This window comes from Schistocerca cancellata, chromosome 6, assembly GCF_023864275.1.
Source record: "Schistocerca cancellata isolate TAMUIC-IGC-003103 chromosome 6, iqSchCanc2.1, whole genome shotgun sequence".
Lineage (NCBI taxonomy): Eukaryota > Metazoa > Arthropoda > Insecta > Orthoptera > Acrididae > Schistocerca > Schistocerca cancellata.
In genome coordinates this window covers 349,664,517-349,680,240 of record NC_064631.1, presented here as the reverse complement: position 1 = coordinate 349,680,240, position 15,724 = coordinate 349,664,517, and the positions used below count along the sequence as shown (strand labels likewise).

The 15,724-nt window shown below is 45.3% G+C and overlaps 1 protein-coding gene across 2 annotated transcripts in view; it reads left to right on the top strand.

Moving 5' to 3' along the window:
- LOC126191346 (ATP-dependent RNA helicase DHX30-like) overlaps positions 1-15,724 on the top strand; it is a 303,809-nt gene that overhangs the window by 54,400 nt on the left and 233,685 nt on the right. Inside the window, exons 3-4 of one of the 2 annotated variants that reach the window (XM_049932185.1) lie at positions 12,973-13,253; positions 13,385-13,758. In XM_049932185.1, coding sequence (XP_049788142.1) covers positions 12,973-13,253; positions 13,385-13,758 — 655 coding nt within the window. Of the gene's footprint in view, positions 1-12,972; positions 13,254-13,384; positions 13,759-15,724 lie in introns of those variants that run through there. The other variant, XM_049932186.1, reaches the window with a different exon arrangement.

The following is a 15,724-nucleotide window of genomic DNA, read 5'->3' as shown; positions in this document are numbered from 1 at the left end:
GGCAGTTTCTGTCATTCTCTAGGAATCTCATTTTAGTGATGGTCACTTACTGACCGTCTGTGGGTTCTGTGCTTTGTCGGCACCTGGTCAACACTTTGAGGGCTTCTGGTGGTGTTGGCACATTGGTCCATATCAGCATTATTAGTACATGGATTCCCCCTTTGTATCACATTGGAAGCAATTACTGTCCTGGTCCACTTGGAATATGCGGGCACGGTTTACTATTTCTATCTCCCTCATTGGTAGGCCATCTACATCTGATGCCTAACTGCTCTCCTTCAGCAACTGCTCTCTTCCTCCCTCCCTCCCTCCCTCCCTCCTCCTTCGTGATTTTGATGCTTTTCACCCTTTATGGGACAGTGCTTTTTCAATTAATTGCTGGCTCGTCATTGACCAATTTCTTGTGGACTATGACCTGTGGCTTCTTAATGATGGTTCTGATACTCATTTTAGTGCTGCATCTGGCACTTTCTCTACCATTGATCTTTCAGTCTCTACGCTTCCCCTCCCTTTCTTCCTTTTGTACACTGGTCACCACACAATATCCCCCCCACCCCCACCCCCACCCCCCCCCTAGGGGGTCCACAACTCTTTTGTGGATACGTGCGTAGCGAGCACGGGACCCCGAGCTAATGTGGCCTTCCTTCCTTTCCGGGCTGCATACCTTCCCTTTCCGCATCCTTCCCCATCCCCCATCTTCGCCCCTCCTCCCCTCACCTCTGGCTCTTTTCTTCCCTTTCTCCCCATCTGGGAGTATGGTTTGTGCCTACGTCCGGAGACGGACGCTCGTAAATGTAACACATTCTTCGCCTTCTTTGCTTGTATGTCTTCTTCCTTCCTTTGTCCTTCTCTTTTCCTTACCTCTTCTCTTTACCCTTTTCTCTGCTGCGGCGTTTGAGACCTCTCTTCTTTCCTTTCTCTTTCTCTTTCTTCCTCCCTGTGTGTGTCTGAAGGCCGACCCACGCATTTTTCTGCGTAGCCGGTGACGGGGTAACGCGTAATTCCCCGCCCCGGGTAGACAGGTAGGACACGTACGTACCCCCTGGTAATGGCCAGGCCCAGGGAGGGGTGATTACCCGAGCTGATACCTTCCGAAAGTGCCGATTGGTCCCTCCGTCTGTTTGTCGGGAGGTGTGACCTGAGGTGTGAACAATCACCTAAGGCGGGAGTGCCCTCAGAGACGGCCCCCACAAGGGAGGAGCGCGCCATCGGAGACGCCGGTAATCATGGGAGATTCTTCCGCAATGGTTTCCTCACCTTCCACTATGTCTGCTCACAAGCATAAGTATACTGAGTCTCAGCCACAGACAGTTCTTCCATCGTTGCCACAGTTCCTTGTTGTTTCTTGGTCTGACGAAGGTCACGACTTCTCCACGGTCAACCCTTTCATTATTCAGAAAGGTGTCGACGCAATTGCAGGTCCTGTAAAGTCTTGTTCCAGATTACGGAATGGCACCTTGTTGCTAGAAACAGTCAGTGCCCTCCAGGGACAAAAATTGCTGCGTACTTCACTGCTCCACACCTTCCCTGTCCGGGTTGAAGCGCACCGCACTTTAAATTCCTCGCGTGGAGTCGTTTATACGCGCTCCCTCGATGGATTGTCTGACGAAGAAATTCAGCACTACCTGTCTGACCAGGGCGTAACGGCTGTTCATAGAGTTATGAAAAAGGTTGACACGAACATCATTCCAACCCGCACTGTCTTCTTGACATTTGACAAAGTTCAACTTCCATCGAAAATCAAAGCAGGCTATGAGATAATTTCCGTTCGCCCTTACGTCCCAAACCCTACGCGTTGCTATCGATGTCAGCGGTTCAATCACACCAGCCAGTCCTGTTCCAATCCGGCCAAATGTGTTACGTGTGGCAAGGATGCCCATGAGGGTGCTTGTCCACCTCCATCCCCTCGCTGCATCAACTGTATGGGTGACCACGCTGCTTCCTCTAGAGATTGCCCCATTTTTAAGGATGAAAAGCTCATCCAGGAAATCAGAGTGAAGAAAAAGGTGTCGACCTTTGCTGCTCGAAAATTATTCGCCAGTCGACAGCCTACCGTGCCTCAGACAGGAAAATACAGCACTGTCCTTGCTTCTCCTCGGCCAACAAAGGAGGCGGCCACGCAGACTTGCGACCTCACCTTTAGTGCCACAGTCGTCAGATCGGCCAGCTCAAAGATCGCCCGTTCAACCTCACCACTTTCGCCTCCTCACTCTATGGCTCACCCTTCATTGGGTTCTGCTAAATCTCGAGTCCAAAAGTCAGACACCAAGACTTCAAAAAAAGAGCATACTCGTGAAGATTTTTTACGTACCCCAACTTCACCACCATCGGTTCCTCCTTCATCTAAACATCATACTTCCAAGAAGGCTACAAAGAAACCCAGTTCATCTCCTTCTCCGCCAAGGCGTGTCCCATCTACAGCACCACCTGGCGGAAATCGCCCTCAGCCGTCTTCTGTGTCGCCGAGGCGCACTGCTGGCGGCCGATCGCTGGTGGCAGGAGCTGCTCCTGAACAACCTATGGATCAGGATCTTCTGCCTTCGGCTGAATGCCATTCCATGCTGTCGGTCGCAAGCTCTGAGCAGTCGTTGAGTTGACAGCAACCTTGGTCACATTCCTCCATTTTCTGTTCACCCTATGTCCATTATCCACTGGAATATCCACGGCATTCAAGCCAATCGGGATGAATTGACGATCCTCTTACGATCCTACTCGCCGGTCATCTTCTGTCTTCAGGAAACAAAGCTGCGTCCCCATGACCGCTTTGTTCTCCCTCATTTTCAGTCCGTCTGATATGATCTCCCCTCTGTTGAAGGCACTCCAGCCCATGGAGGACTCATGATTCTTCTCCATGATACTCTCCATTATCACCCAATCCACTTAAACACTTCCTTCCAAGCTGTCGCCGTCCGTCTTTCCCTTTCTGGATACACGTTCTCTCTTTGTACTGTATACATTCCATCGTCCACACCAATGGCATGAGCTGATCTCCTTCATCTTCTTGGTCAGCTTCCATCCCCCTATTTGCTGGTTGGGGACTTCAATGCCCACCACCCGCTTTGGGGATCTCCACATCCTTGTCCACGTGGCTCACTATTGCTAGACGTCTTCCACCAAGTGGATCTAGTTTGCCTCAACACTGGGGTCCCTACATTTTTGTCTGCCTCCATGACAAATTTATCTCATTTGGACCTTGCGGTCGGTACTGTTCCGCTAGCTCGGTGCTTCGAATGGTTCGCCCTTGATGACACACACTCGAGTGACGACTTTCCATGTGTCCTCAGACTGCAGCCTCAACTGCCATGTATGCGCCCGCGACGCTGGAAGTTTGCCCAAGCCGATAGGACACTTTTTTCGTCTCTAGCGACATTCGATGACCGTCACTTTCCCAGCGTCGATGATGAGGTCACACACATTACCGACGTTATTCTTATAGCTGCGGAACGTTCAATACCATGCACCTCCGAATTGCCCCGGCGCTCCCCAGTTCCTTGGTGGAACGAGGCATGCTGTGACGCAATACGTGAGCGGCGTTTTCCGCCGCCATCCTACTTTGGCCAACTGTATCCGCTATAAGCAGTTCCGTGCGCGATGCCGTCATGTCATCCGCGATAGCAAGAAGGCAAGCTGGAAATTCTTTATTAGCTCATTTAACACCTTCACTCCCTCCTCGGAAGTTTGGAGTCGGCTTCGACGGTTCTCAGGCGCGCCTAGTTTCTCCCCGGTCTCTGGGCTCACTGTCGCGCATGATACATTAGTGGACCCCGTTGCAATTTCTAACTCATTGGGTCAGCACTTTGCTGAGATTTCGAGCTCTTCCAATTACCCGCCAGCGTTTCTCCCGAAGAAACGTGCAGCGGAAGTGCGACCTCTTGCTTTCTCCTCTCAAAATCGCGAAAACTACAATACTGTTTTCTCCATGCGGGAACTCCAACATGCACTTTCTTCTTCTCGCTCCTCCGCCCCAGGACCGGATGGTATCCACGTCCAAATGTTGCTGCATTTATCAACCCATAGTCTGCGTTACCTCCTTCGCCTTTATAATCGAATTTGGACCGACAGTACTTTCCCCAGACGATAGCGGGAAGCTGTCGTCGTTCCTATTCCAAAACCTGGAAAGGACAAACATCTCCCCTCTAGCTATCGCCCCATTTCTCTCACGAGTAGTGTCTGTAAGGTTTTGGAGCGTATGGTGAATTACCGTTTAGCTTGGTGGCTGGAATCCCGCAGTCTTTTAACACCTGCCCAATGTGGATTCCGAAAGCATCGTTCTGCAGTTGACCATCTTGTTGCTCTCTCCACTTATATCATGAACAATTTTCTCCGGAAACGCCAAACAGTAGCAATATTTTTTGCTCTGGAGAGAGCATACGATACCTGTTGGAGGACAGGCATCCTCCGCACACTGTTCTCTTGGGGCTTTCGAGGTCGGCTGCCCCTTTTTCTTCGCGAATTTATGGCAGAGCGCACATTTAGGGTGCGGGTGAACACTACTCTCTCCCGTACTTTCTCCCAAGAAAACGGGGTACCCCAGGGCTCCATGCTGAGTGTTGTACTGTTTGCCATTGCCATAAATCCAGTTACGGATTGTCTCCTTCCTGATGTCTCGGGCTCCCTCTTTGTGGACGATTTTGCGATCTACTATAGCTCTCAACGGACCAGCCTTCTTGAATGACGTCTTCAAGGATGTCTCGATCGCCTCCACTCTTGGAGCATTGAAACCGGCTTCCGTTTTTCTCCCAGTAAGACCGTTTGTGTCAATTTTTGGCGACGTAAGGAGTTTCTTCCACCCTCCTTACATCTAGGACCTGTCAACCTTCCGGTTTCAGACGTCGCTAAATTCTTGGGTCTTATGTTTGACAGAAAACTATGCTGGTCCTCCCACATTTCGTATCTTTCGGCTCGCTGTCTGCGATCCCTCAACACCCTCCGTGTCCTGAATGGTACCTCCTGGGGAGCGGACCGAGTGGTCCTTCTCCGCCTCTATCGCGCCTTAGTGCGCTCAAAATTGGACTATGGAAGCATAGTCTACTCCTCTGCTTGGCCGTCTATTCTTCGGCGTCTCGACTCTATCCACCACCGTGGATTACGTTTAGTGTCTGGAGCTTTTTACACCAGCCCTGTGGAAAGCCTTTATGCTGAGACTGCTGAACCTCCGCTGTCCAATCGGCGAACAGTCCTCCTGAGTCGTTATGCTAGCCATCTGTCTTCCATGCCTGCTAATCCAGCCCATGACATTTTTTTCGACGCCTCCTTTGATGTAGGGTATGCAGGCCGCCCCTCCTCCCTACTACCACCGGGAGTCCGCTTCCGTCAACTGCTCCGTTCTCTTTCCTTCCGCTTTCCTAAAACCTTCGTGACAACTTGGGGTACAGCACCGCCTTGGCTCCGTCCCCGTATCTGCCTGCTCCGTGACCTTTGTCGATTTCCCAAGGATGGTACCCCTTCACTTGTTTATCATCGGGCATTTGCTGCTCTATGTGCACAAATGACGGAAGCCACATTTATTTACACCAATGGCTCGAAAACATCGTTAGGTGTAGGGAGTGCCTATGTTGTTGGCGACACCCCAAATCACTTTCGGCTTCCCGACCAGTGTTCGGTCTATACTGCGGAGCTTTACGCTGTTGTCCAGGCTGTCCACTACATCCGCCGCCATCAGCGGATACAGTAAGTTATCTGCTCCGATTCTCTCAGCTCTCTCCTCAGTCTCCAAGCTCTTTACCCTGTGCACCCTCTGGTCCACCGGATCCAGGACTGTCTGCGCTTGCTCCACTTGGGGGGGCGTCTCGGTGGCGTTCCTCTGGCTCCCGGGACACGTTGGTATCTGTGGAAATGAGGCGGCCGATATTGCGGCCAAGGCTGCAGTCTCTCTTCTCCGGCCAGCTATTCAATCGATTCCCGTCGCCGATCTACGGATCGTTTTATGTCGTCGTGTTGTTCTTTTATGGCACGCACATTGGTCGACACTTCCCCATAATAAATTGCGGGATGTGAAAGCTCTTCCTTGTGCTTGGACCTCTTCCTCCCGAACGCGTCGTCGGGAGGAGGTAATTTTAACTAGACTCCGGATAGGGCACTGTCTTTTTAGCCATCGACATCTTTTAAGTGGCGATCCTCCCCCACTCTGTCCCCACTGCTCTCAGCTGTGGACAGTAAGACACCTTTTAATTGAGTGCCCCTATTTTAATCCGTTACGCTCCCATCTACAGCTGTCGCCTGATATATCGTCGATTTTAGCAGATGACACGCGTTCAGCCGATCGCGTTCTCGAATTTATTAGTGCCAGTGAAATGACGTCAGTCATTTGAAGCTTTTTTTGGGGACAACCAACCCCTTTCTGTAGAGGATTTTTAAGCCTTCCTTCTGCTTTTAGCTTCTCCAATTTTATGACTTTTGTTCCCATTGCTGCTGATTTCCATTTTCGGTTTTTTACTGTTTCCTAAGTCACGGACCGGGCGCTAATGACCATTGCAGTTTTGCGCCTTAAAACCACAACAGGAAAAAAAAAAAAAAAAAAAAAAAAAAACACAATATCGCCTGTGATTGTGACCACATCCTATTGACATTCTCGTTCCCTTCCCATTTCCAGATGACCAGGTTAACCTGCAGGGCTTTCAGTTGTGCTGATTGGCCTCTATATACTTCCTATTTTGTGTTTACGCCTTCTTTGTCAGGTTGTTTCAGTGAAGTCATACATGATCTGTCCGATAAGATAATTTGTGTTGCCGGCATTGCCTTTTCCTGCTTGACAGGCCCCATTCACTGTTGGCCTGTCCCGTGCTGGAACACAGCCATTTCCACTGCCATCCATGATCATTGTCACACCTTGCAACATCTTAAGTGACACCCACTCTCTGCCATCTCATTACCTTTAAATGTCTTTGCGCCAAAGCTCATTAGTTAATCAAACAGTGCAAGTGGGTGCGCTGGGTACGCTTTGTGTCCCCTCTAGGTTCTTCAGTCCCTTCATAGTCTGTGTGGGCTGCCCTCCACACCGTCCACCGTTGTCAGTCGCAGTCTTCCATTCTGGGTTTTGCCCTTCCAAGTGGTCTCTGTACAGATCTATCAATTGTTGCACAACATCTCACAACTGATTTTGCGGCATTGAAGTCTGCCTCCTATCCAGCCACCTTCCTTGTCTGAAAAGCTTCTTGCTTATATTTTACCCTATGTTAGGCAATATCCTACATTGAATCTGTTACTGAATGGGATGTTGCAAAGCAATATGAAATAGAATGAGCACGAGAGAACCATTGTAGGGAAGGTGAATAGTCTGGTTCAGATAATTGGGAGAATTTTAGGAAAGAGTGTTTAACCTGTTAAGATGACCACATATAGAAATTTGGTGTGACCTATTCTTGAGTAGTGCCAAAGTGTTTGAGATCCATAACAGGTCAGATTGAAGGGAGACGTTGAAGCAGGTTGCTAGATTTGTTACCGTTAGGCTCAAATAACATGTAAGCATTATGGAGATCCTTCAGGAACTCAAATGGAAATCCCTGGAGGGAAGGCAACGTTCTTTTCGAGGAACAGTATGGAGAAAATTTAGAGGACTGGCATTTGCAGCTGCCTGCAGAATGATCATACAGCTGCTAACTTACATGTGCATAAGGACCACAAAGTTGCTATTTGAGAAATCAAGGCACATACAGAGGCAAGTAGAACAGGAATGGAAATGACTAGTAGTGGTAAGGAGTACCCTCTGCCACCCACTGTACGGTGGCTCACAGAGTACCGATGTAGAATTAGGTGCACTTAAAATTGACAAAGAATGTTGAAACATACCATGAGCTGCTGTGTTTACTTTTTGTTACTACTTTTCTTTTATATGAAAGAGATGTGCATTGAACATGTCACACTTTTTGTTATTATGTACCTGTTCTTGAATGAGTTGCTAACCATAGGACCATATCCATAGGATAATTAAACTATACCTTTATTCTTTAAAGGCACTCCGAGAGAGAGAGAGAGAGAGAGAGAGAGAGAGAGAGAGAGAGAGAGAGAGAGAAGAAAAGAAAAGAAAAAGACCACTAAGAGATTATTCGAATGGGACTGAAATCTGTAGATGTGATAGATGTGATGTACATGTACAAACAAATGATTATTATTTCCAAAAAATGGATGATTTATTGAAGAGAAAGAGCTTCAAAAATAGAGGAAGTCAATAATGAGTTAGTCCACTTGCAGTCTTCTTCTTCTTCGGTTATCAACCCACAGGTTGGTTGGCAGCAGCACGCCATTCCGTTCTTTTGTCAACTTTCTTCTTCATATCTGCATAGGTCTGGCACCCGATGTCATTTATTACTTGTTGAATGTAGGTTAATCTAGGTCGTCCTCGGCGAGTTCTTCCTTCAATGATTCCTTCTAATATTCTCTTAATGAAATTGTTATGCCGTAAAATGTGACCTATGAAGGTTATTCTTCTTTTCTGTATATTTCGCCAAAGAGATCTGTTTTCTTTCACTCTTCTGAGGACATCTTCGTTTGTAGCCTTGTCTCGCCAGCTGATTTTTTCCATTCTCCGGTAGCACCACATTTCGAATGCCTCTAATCTTCTCTTTTCTTCTTTTCCACAAGTCCAAGTTTCACATCCGTAAAGGGCTGTACTCCACACATAGGTTTTCATGACTCTCTTTCTTACGTCTAAACTAACATTTCTACTCGTCAGTAAGTTTCTTTTTCCATTGAATGCTATTTTGGCAAGTTGTATTCTGTTTTTAATGTCACTTTTGCTCCTTCCATCTGCTGTTATTTTGCTACCTAAGTAGCAGTCCATTGCATTTATTTGGCTTGGCAGTGATCAACAGAGTTGTTCAATGTCCTGAGGGATATTTTGATAATTCTGTCTGTCTCTCACTTTAGATCATTAAAATCCCGAGCTAGTTGGAGAGCCCCATCCTTATTGCTCCAAATGTTCGGAATTGGGGAGAGATCAAGCAACCTTGCTGGCCAAGGTAGGGTTTGGTGAGCACAGAGACAAGCAGTAGAAACTGTGGGTTGTAAGATAACATAGCGAAAAACGATTTTTGTGTGGTGAACTTTGGGATGTGTATTGTTGCTTAACACAAGAAAACCAAATAGCACATCATATTACGGATATCCTCCACCAAATAAATTATACGTATCTTGGGTAATTTGGGGTGCTGCTGCTTAATGCCTGCCATAGGTTCATCTGGATGGTACTGAATTGCCACTCAGGAATCGTGCAGTGGTAGAAATAAGCTCCAGGAAATTGTGTTCACAACGAGTCTTATTTTGCACACTAGATGTTCGGCAGCGAACACCCTACATGCAAAATTGACTAACATCAAACTGAACTCCAACTGAGATATGGCAGCGTACAATATGCCTCTATTGTATGATTTTAAACAATTCCTGGCATTGCTACATATTAAATTTTTAGGTATAACAATTAAAACTTTTACATACATCATCTCAAATTACACAGAATGTTACGTGAACTAAAAGTGAATAATTTCATACAAAGACCAGAAAGAATCTGTTTCTATTAAGAGTATAAATTACAAGTTTTTTTCTATGAGTATAACTTTACATTTCTGTATAGTCATAATTACAATTCCATTAACTAACACCAATTAAAACATTAGTATGCTTAATTCTGACAGAAAAATTATCATGTCATATTTCTATTATGGATACAATTTGTTTCTTAGTTTGAAAACATAAAAATAGCTGTCTTTCGATGACTAGAAACATTGGAACTTTAATCATTAATTACTCGATAATTGCAATAGCAATTTTATTCCTACCATGTGCCTGAAGTTTGTATAATGTAAAAGTTGTGATGATACATGAGCTTTTAACCGAACATATTCCCTTCAATCTGCATATTGGTGAAACCCAATGTAAACAATGTCAAAACAATAGATTAAATTAATGCAAATTATTAATTTACTGCAATAGAAAATCTTCAGTGTATTCGAATCCAGATAATCTGAAAAGACAAAATTAAAGCAGCATACTGATATTACACATATGCCCTATTCTGAAGAGTGGGGATGAGACTAGTAAAAGGATGTAGGATCCTAAAGGGTTGTGGTATTACAGGGTGGGCATTATCTTCATGAAATATAAGCCCAGATGGCTTGTCATGAAGAGCAACAAGCTCTTTCTCTTGAATAAATGATCCAATTTTTCTGAAATTTTAGTCATTTGTGTGTCTGTATGTATACATCCTATCTACTGATTTCTGTCCCATTAGGATAATTACTCCATGGCCCGCCTATTTTTAGGTGGGATAAGTTGTAACTTATGGTGGGTGGAGGGGGGAGGGGGGCACTTGTCTTGGGTGCAGTGGGTAACGGGAGAGGGAGACAGGAGGCAGGGAGAGAGCATGGGTTGGGTGACTGGCAGCTCAGAGGGAGGCAGCTAACTTGCTGACTAGGAAAGTGTGTGGGCGGGAAAGGTGGCAGGTGCAAGGGCTAGGCAAGTGATGCACAGGTGCCAGAGGCATTGGTGAAAGGTGCACACTGAAGGTGAGAGTTGGGAAGCAGAACAGGACAGAGGAAGGGGAAACTGTTCTTCCCTCTGTATTGTTTAGAGAAGCTGGTGGTGGAGGGAAGGATTCAGATGGCCCAGGTTGTGAACGAACCATTGAAATTGAACATGTTTTGTCACCAGGTGGTCATCTTTGTTCTTGGCAACTGTTTGGTGATGGCAATTTATCCTAGTGGACAGCTGGTCCGTATTGACACAAAAAGCTGTGCAGTGTTTGCAGCTGAGTTGATATATGAGATGGGTGTTTCCACAGGTGACCTGACCTCTGATGGTGTAGGATAAGCCAGTGACAGGACTGGAATTGGAAGTGCTAAGTGGGTGGGTTATGTAGGTCTTGCACCTGTGTCTTCCACAGGGATATGATCCCCGTAGCAAGGGGTTGGGAGTGGGAGTGGTGTAGAAATGGACCAGGGAGTTTTGTAGGTGGATGATGGAACACTGCTTTAGGAGGGTTGGGAAGGGTCTTGGGTAGGATGTCCCCCATTTCAGGATATGATGAGAGATAATCGAAGCCCTGACAAAGGATATGGTTCAACTATCCCAGTTCAGGATGATACTGGTTCTTAACAGAAGGGAGGGAGGAGCACTCCTTAGTAGCCGATTGTAAAGGGGGGAGGGGGAGTGAAGGATATGGCATGGGAAATCTGTTTGGAAAGAGATGGACATCAGCACCCACGAAGGTTGCATGTTGGGAGAGAAGGTCTTGAGGTAGTGAAGGAATGAGGATAGGTTGTCTTGGCCCTGAGTTCAGATCATGATATCACTAATGAATCTTAACCAGATGAGAGGTTGGTAGTTTTGGGGGGGCTATGAAGGTTTCCAGTAGATGGCTTATAGTTTGGCACAGAGGGTGTCACACAGGTGCCCTTCTCAGTGCCACAAATTTGTTTGTATAGCTTTCCTTCAAAGGAAAAATAGTTATCATGTAGCAGTTGGCAAGGTATAAAAGGAATGAGATAGTGGGTTTGGAGTCTGAATGACTTAAACATATACCTTACAGGTCTTATCAACTATATCCTGACACACAGCTATTGCCGTTTAAAGAAAGGGTATGCAGACTAAACCCCGGCACAGCCACAGACACCTTCCTAAGCCAACAGTTTATGGGCCATCTAGAGGGAACTTACCTATCCTCCCAGAACTCCCAACCCCTAATCTGGTTCAGGTTCGTTGATATCATGATGTGGATTGAGGGTCGAGACACTCTATCCTCATTCCTTCAGAATCTTTAGACCGCCCTCTCTTGTCTGCTTCAGTTAGCCCTCATCAACCCAGTGTGCCACCTTCCTCTACATTGACTACCTCTCTGATGACTCCATTCTCACCTGTGTCCACATTAAATTCACTAACCACCAACCGTATCTGCATTTAGACAGCTACCATCCCTCCCACACCAAAAAATCTCTTCCATACAGCCTAACCCCCCGTGGATAATGTATCTGCAATGATGAGAACTCGCTTACCCAGTGTGCGGAATGTCTCGCAAAGACCTTAACAGACAGGCATTACCCCCAAACCTAGTCAACAAACAGATTTCCCATACCATATCTTCACACATCTCCAATCCTCTCATCACTTCCAAAAACTGGTTACTCACGAATGCTCCCATCGTCACCCAGCATCACCCTGAACTCGGACAGCTGAATCATATTCATCAGAGCTTAGATTACATCTCATCATGCCCTAAAATAACATACAACCTATCAAATACCCATCCTACCTCTCCTGAAATGGTGTTCCATTGCCCACGCGACTTCTGCAACATCCCAGTCCTTCCCTGTGCTACCGCCACTCCCAACCTCATATTACAGAGACCATTCTCCTGTGAAAGACCAAGGTGCAAGACCTGCCCAATCCACCCGGCCAGCACTTCCTACTCCCATCCTGTCACAGGCTTATCCTACTGCGTCAGAGGCTGAGCCACTTGTGAAAGCAATTATGCCATATACCATCTCCACTGCAAAGACCGCAGTTTTTTATGTCCATATGATTATGAATAAGCTTTCCACTAGGACAAATGGTCGCTGCCAAACTGTTGCCAAGAACAAAGTTGATCACCCAGTGGCAACTTTCAACTTCTTCACAGTCCGAACCATCTAGATCCTTCATTCCACTACCATATAGGAGTTATGTGTACATCACATCCATCCTTCAGTCCTGTAATTGCCCTGGCTTAAATCTCTGGTAACCTTTGTCCCCACACTCTCCCGTGCATCTCTCTCGCCCCGAAAGCTAGCATGTTTTCTTTCCTTTTGTGGTATCTATCAATGGCTCAATGCTTCTGCTTTTCAGTGAATAGTCTCCTTTAATCCAGAAGTATTTACATTCTACCAGAACTTCCCTACAACATTTATTCTTATTAGTTTGCTTGAAGCAGTTGAGGTATTGAACCATTTCATTTTTTGAATATGTATTGTAAATATACCATTTCAAATGGTTTTTAATTTACAGAACAGTGGGAAGAGGAAATTCAAAAAGTCAGGCTCAACATGAAGCTGCCCAATTAGCTCTGAGTTTATTGAAACAAAAAAATATAATAGGTGAAGATGGGAACCTCCAACCAGTACAAAAAATCATGTCACTTTATACATTAGATGATAAAATTTTGGCTTCCAAGAATAAGAAAAGTAAAACATCAGAAGTTTCTATTACACAGCTGAAAAATGAAAAAATATTGGTGGACAGAAACATTAACCCATCACGTAAGTCGGAGACATCTGTCTGTAAGGCAGGTAAGTGGCCTTTTATTGCACACTGTTGTACTCTTACTTGATGGATTACTTAAATATAATAAATAACATTCAAACAATTTTAAGGAATGAAAATTCAAGTGAAAATTGATGTTTTCGTGTTTTGTTTGCAGTGTTAGAAATGGTTGCTAGGCGTTTCCCACAACCAAAAGCTACTCTTCATAATGTATTTGCGGAAGTGGCGCACCACTTACACAGTGATGCTTATTGTGCAATCCCCAGTTACAGTCGCATGAAGGACTCGTGGCAGTGTTCATACAATTTACGGTGGCCCTCCCATGCAGTGTTTTCTGGAGAAGGACATACCAAATCTCAAGCTGCTAAAATTGCTGCGCTGTATGCTCTTAATTGGCTTACTGCACAGGGACGACTGCTGAAAGATGGAACTCCCTGTATTGAAAGAAGAATGGAGATGCCACCTCCACCTCTTGTTGCTTTGCCATCTGAGTTTGAACGACAGTTAAATACCCTTCACACTTACTTTCAGGTACAGTTACAATCTTGTTGTTGTTGGGTTTTTTTTTTTTTTTTTTTTTTTTTTTTTTTTTTTTTTTTTTTTTTTGGAGGCACTTATTGCTTATTAAGGTAAAGCATTTTGAAGAAATGTTATGTGTAGGGACAGAAAAAAAATTGTTCCATTTTACAGATAAAATCGCTGCTATTTTTTTGCTAAATTCGTTGGTCTTTTCTATAATTTGTTGTTTTTTGACAAATTGTACATCTTTGCCAGATTTGAGGATTTTCCCCAAATTCTTTGCTTTTGCAAAATTTGGTATTTTTTGACAAATTTTATATTCTTGCTAAATTGCATGTTTTACCAAATTCCATGTTTTTGCCTAATTTGTTGTTTTTTGTCAAATTTGGTCTTGTTTTTGCCTAATTTAGTGTGGTCCTTTATCTAATTTAGTGGTGTTTTTTTTCCCACCGAATTTCTATGCTATTTCCATTGTTACATCAAAGTTTGTTATGCAGGAATTGAATTGTCATGTACCGCATATTTGCTTTTTCCCCTACTGGTGGCAAACCATCCCTTCCTACTGTGACAGTCCTTGTGTGATGGGTGGTTTGCTCACATTCCCCAACTCACTGGTATGGTATTATCTAACCACTTGAATTGGCAGTAGTTCCTCAGGTAATCCCAGTGCTTACAGGTTAATTAGAAACCTCACAGTTGTGAACAGGCTCATATCTCCTTGCAGCCTGATGAGATACCTTGCATCTGCCAGATAATGCCCATTTCAGTCTCCTTACAGACAGCTGTTAAGCAGAAACTTGGGCTTAATCAGCATGGGGTGATTGGACCAGTTAAAAAAAGTGCTTGTCTCCGGCCTCTTATGGTAGTCGGGAAACTCATTGGGTGCCTTCAGATATGAAGATATGAGAGCATCTGGTATCGTGGCTGCTGACTGGAGGGCATGGAATTGGATGTTGGCTGCTAGGACCAGCACCACCTTGTTGTGGCACAGCACGCCATTCTGCCAACCAATTGGTAGTCACAGCCACCTTGTAGGTTCCGCTGTGCAACAAGATGGGACTTAATGCTGTATTCACTTCATTGGTGCAAAGTACTGTTGGTTCTGGGTCTCTGTTTTTGTTACTTCTCAGTGTTTCTCTCTTTTGATTACCGGTTGGACTTGATTTATCTGTAGTGCTATCTCATTTGTAGATTTCTTTGTTGTTCGTCTTACTGTCCATTGTTCCTGCCCCAGATTGGCCAGTCCAGACTCATCAAGTTTCTTTTGAGTTGTTTCCTACATTCAGTTGAATCTTGGTCACAGCAGCAACCCTTTACCTGTTTCACTTCAGGCTTATGCCAAGATGGTTTATTTGAATCAGAAGTAACCAGTCTCTCCCCCAAGGGCAGACAACTATTTTGTGTCACATGCGTGGCCATCATGGGTGCCATGGGAAAGTGTGCTCTTCTGTTCCTGTGCTGTAATTCTCTTAATTGAAATCCCCCCCCCCCCTCTCTCTCTCTCTCTCTCTCTCTCTCTCTCTCTCTCTCTCTCTCTCTCTCACACACACACACACACACACACACACACACACACACACACACACACTGACTGACTCAAGGAGTCCTGCATACTCTCTTTAATGATGGCTCTGGTTCCAGTTATATGCTGTCTTTCTTTCTTTCTTTCCTAAATTTTCCCACATGTTTTCTGTCCATATACACACAGTCCCCAAGAACCAGATTTTCCTTCCATTTTTCTAAATTTAATAGTATTGCAGGCTACATGGTGGAGGTCACCAACATGGCATACATTCAATTATAAGCACTATTTCATCCTCAACACTGTTTGCGGAATTGGTATACATAATGCCCCAAAACCCAACACTATCCGTTTGTGGTGAGGCTTGTTAGGTAACCATCCCCGATTCAGGGATTGAACAGTTGGTACCAGCACTGTCAACTCCCCATGTGTGCCCCACTCCTGACCATGGTTGCC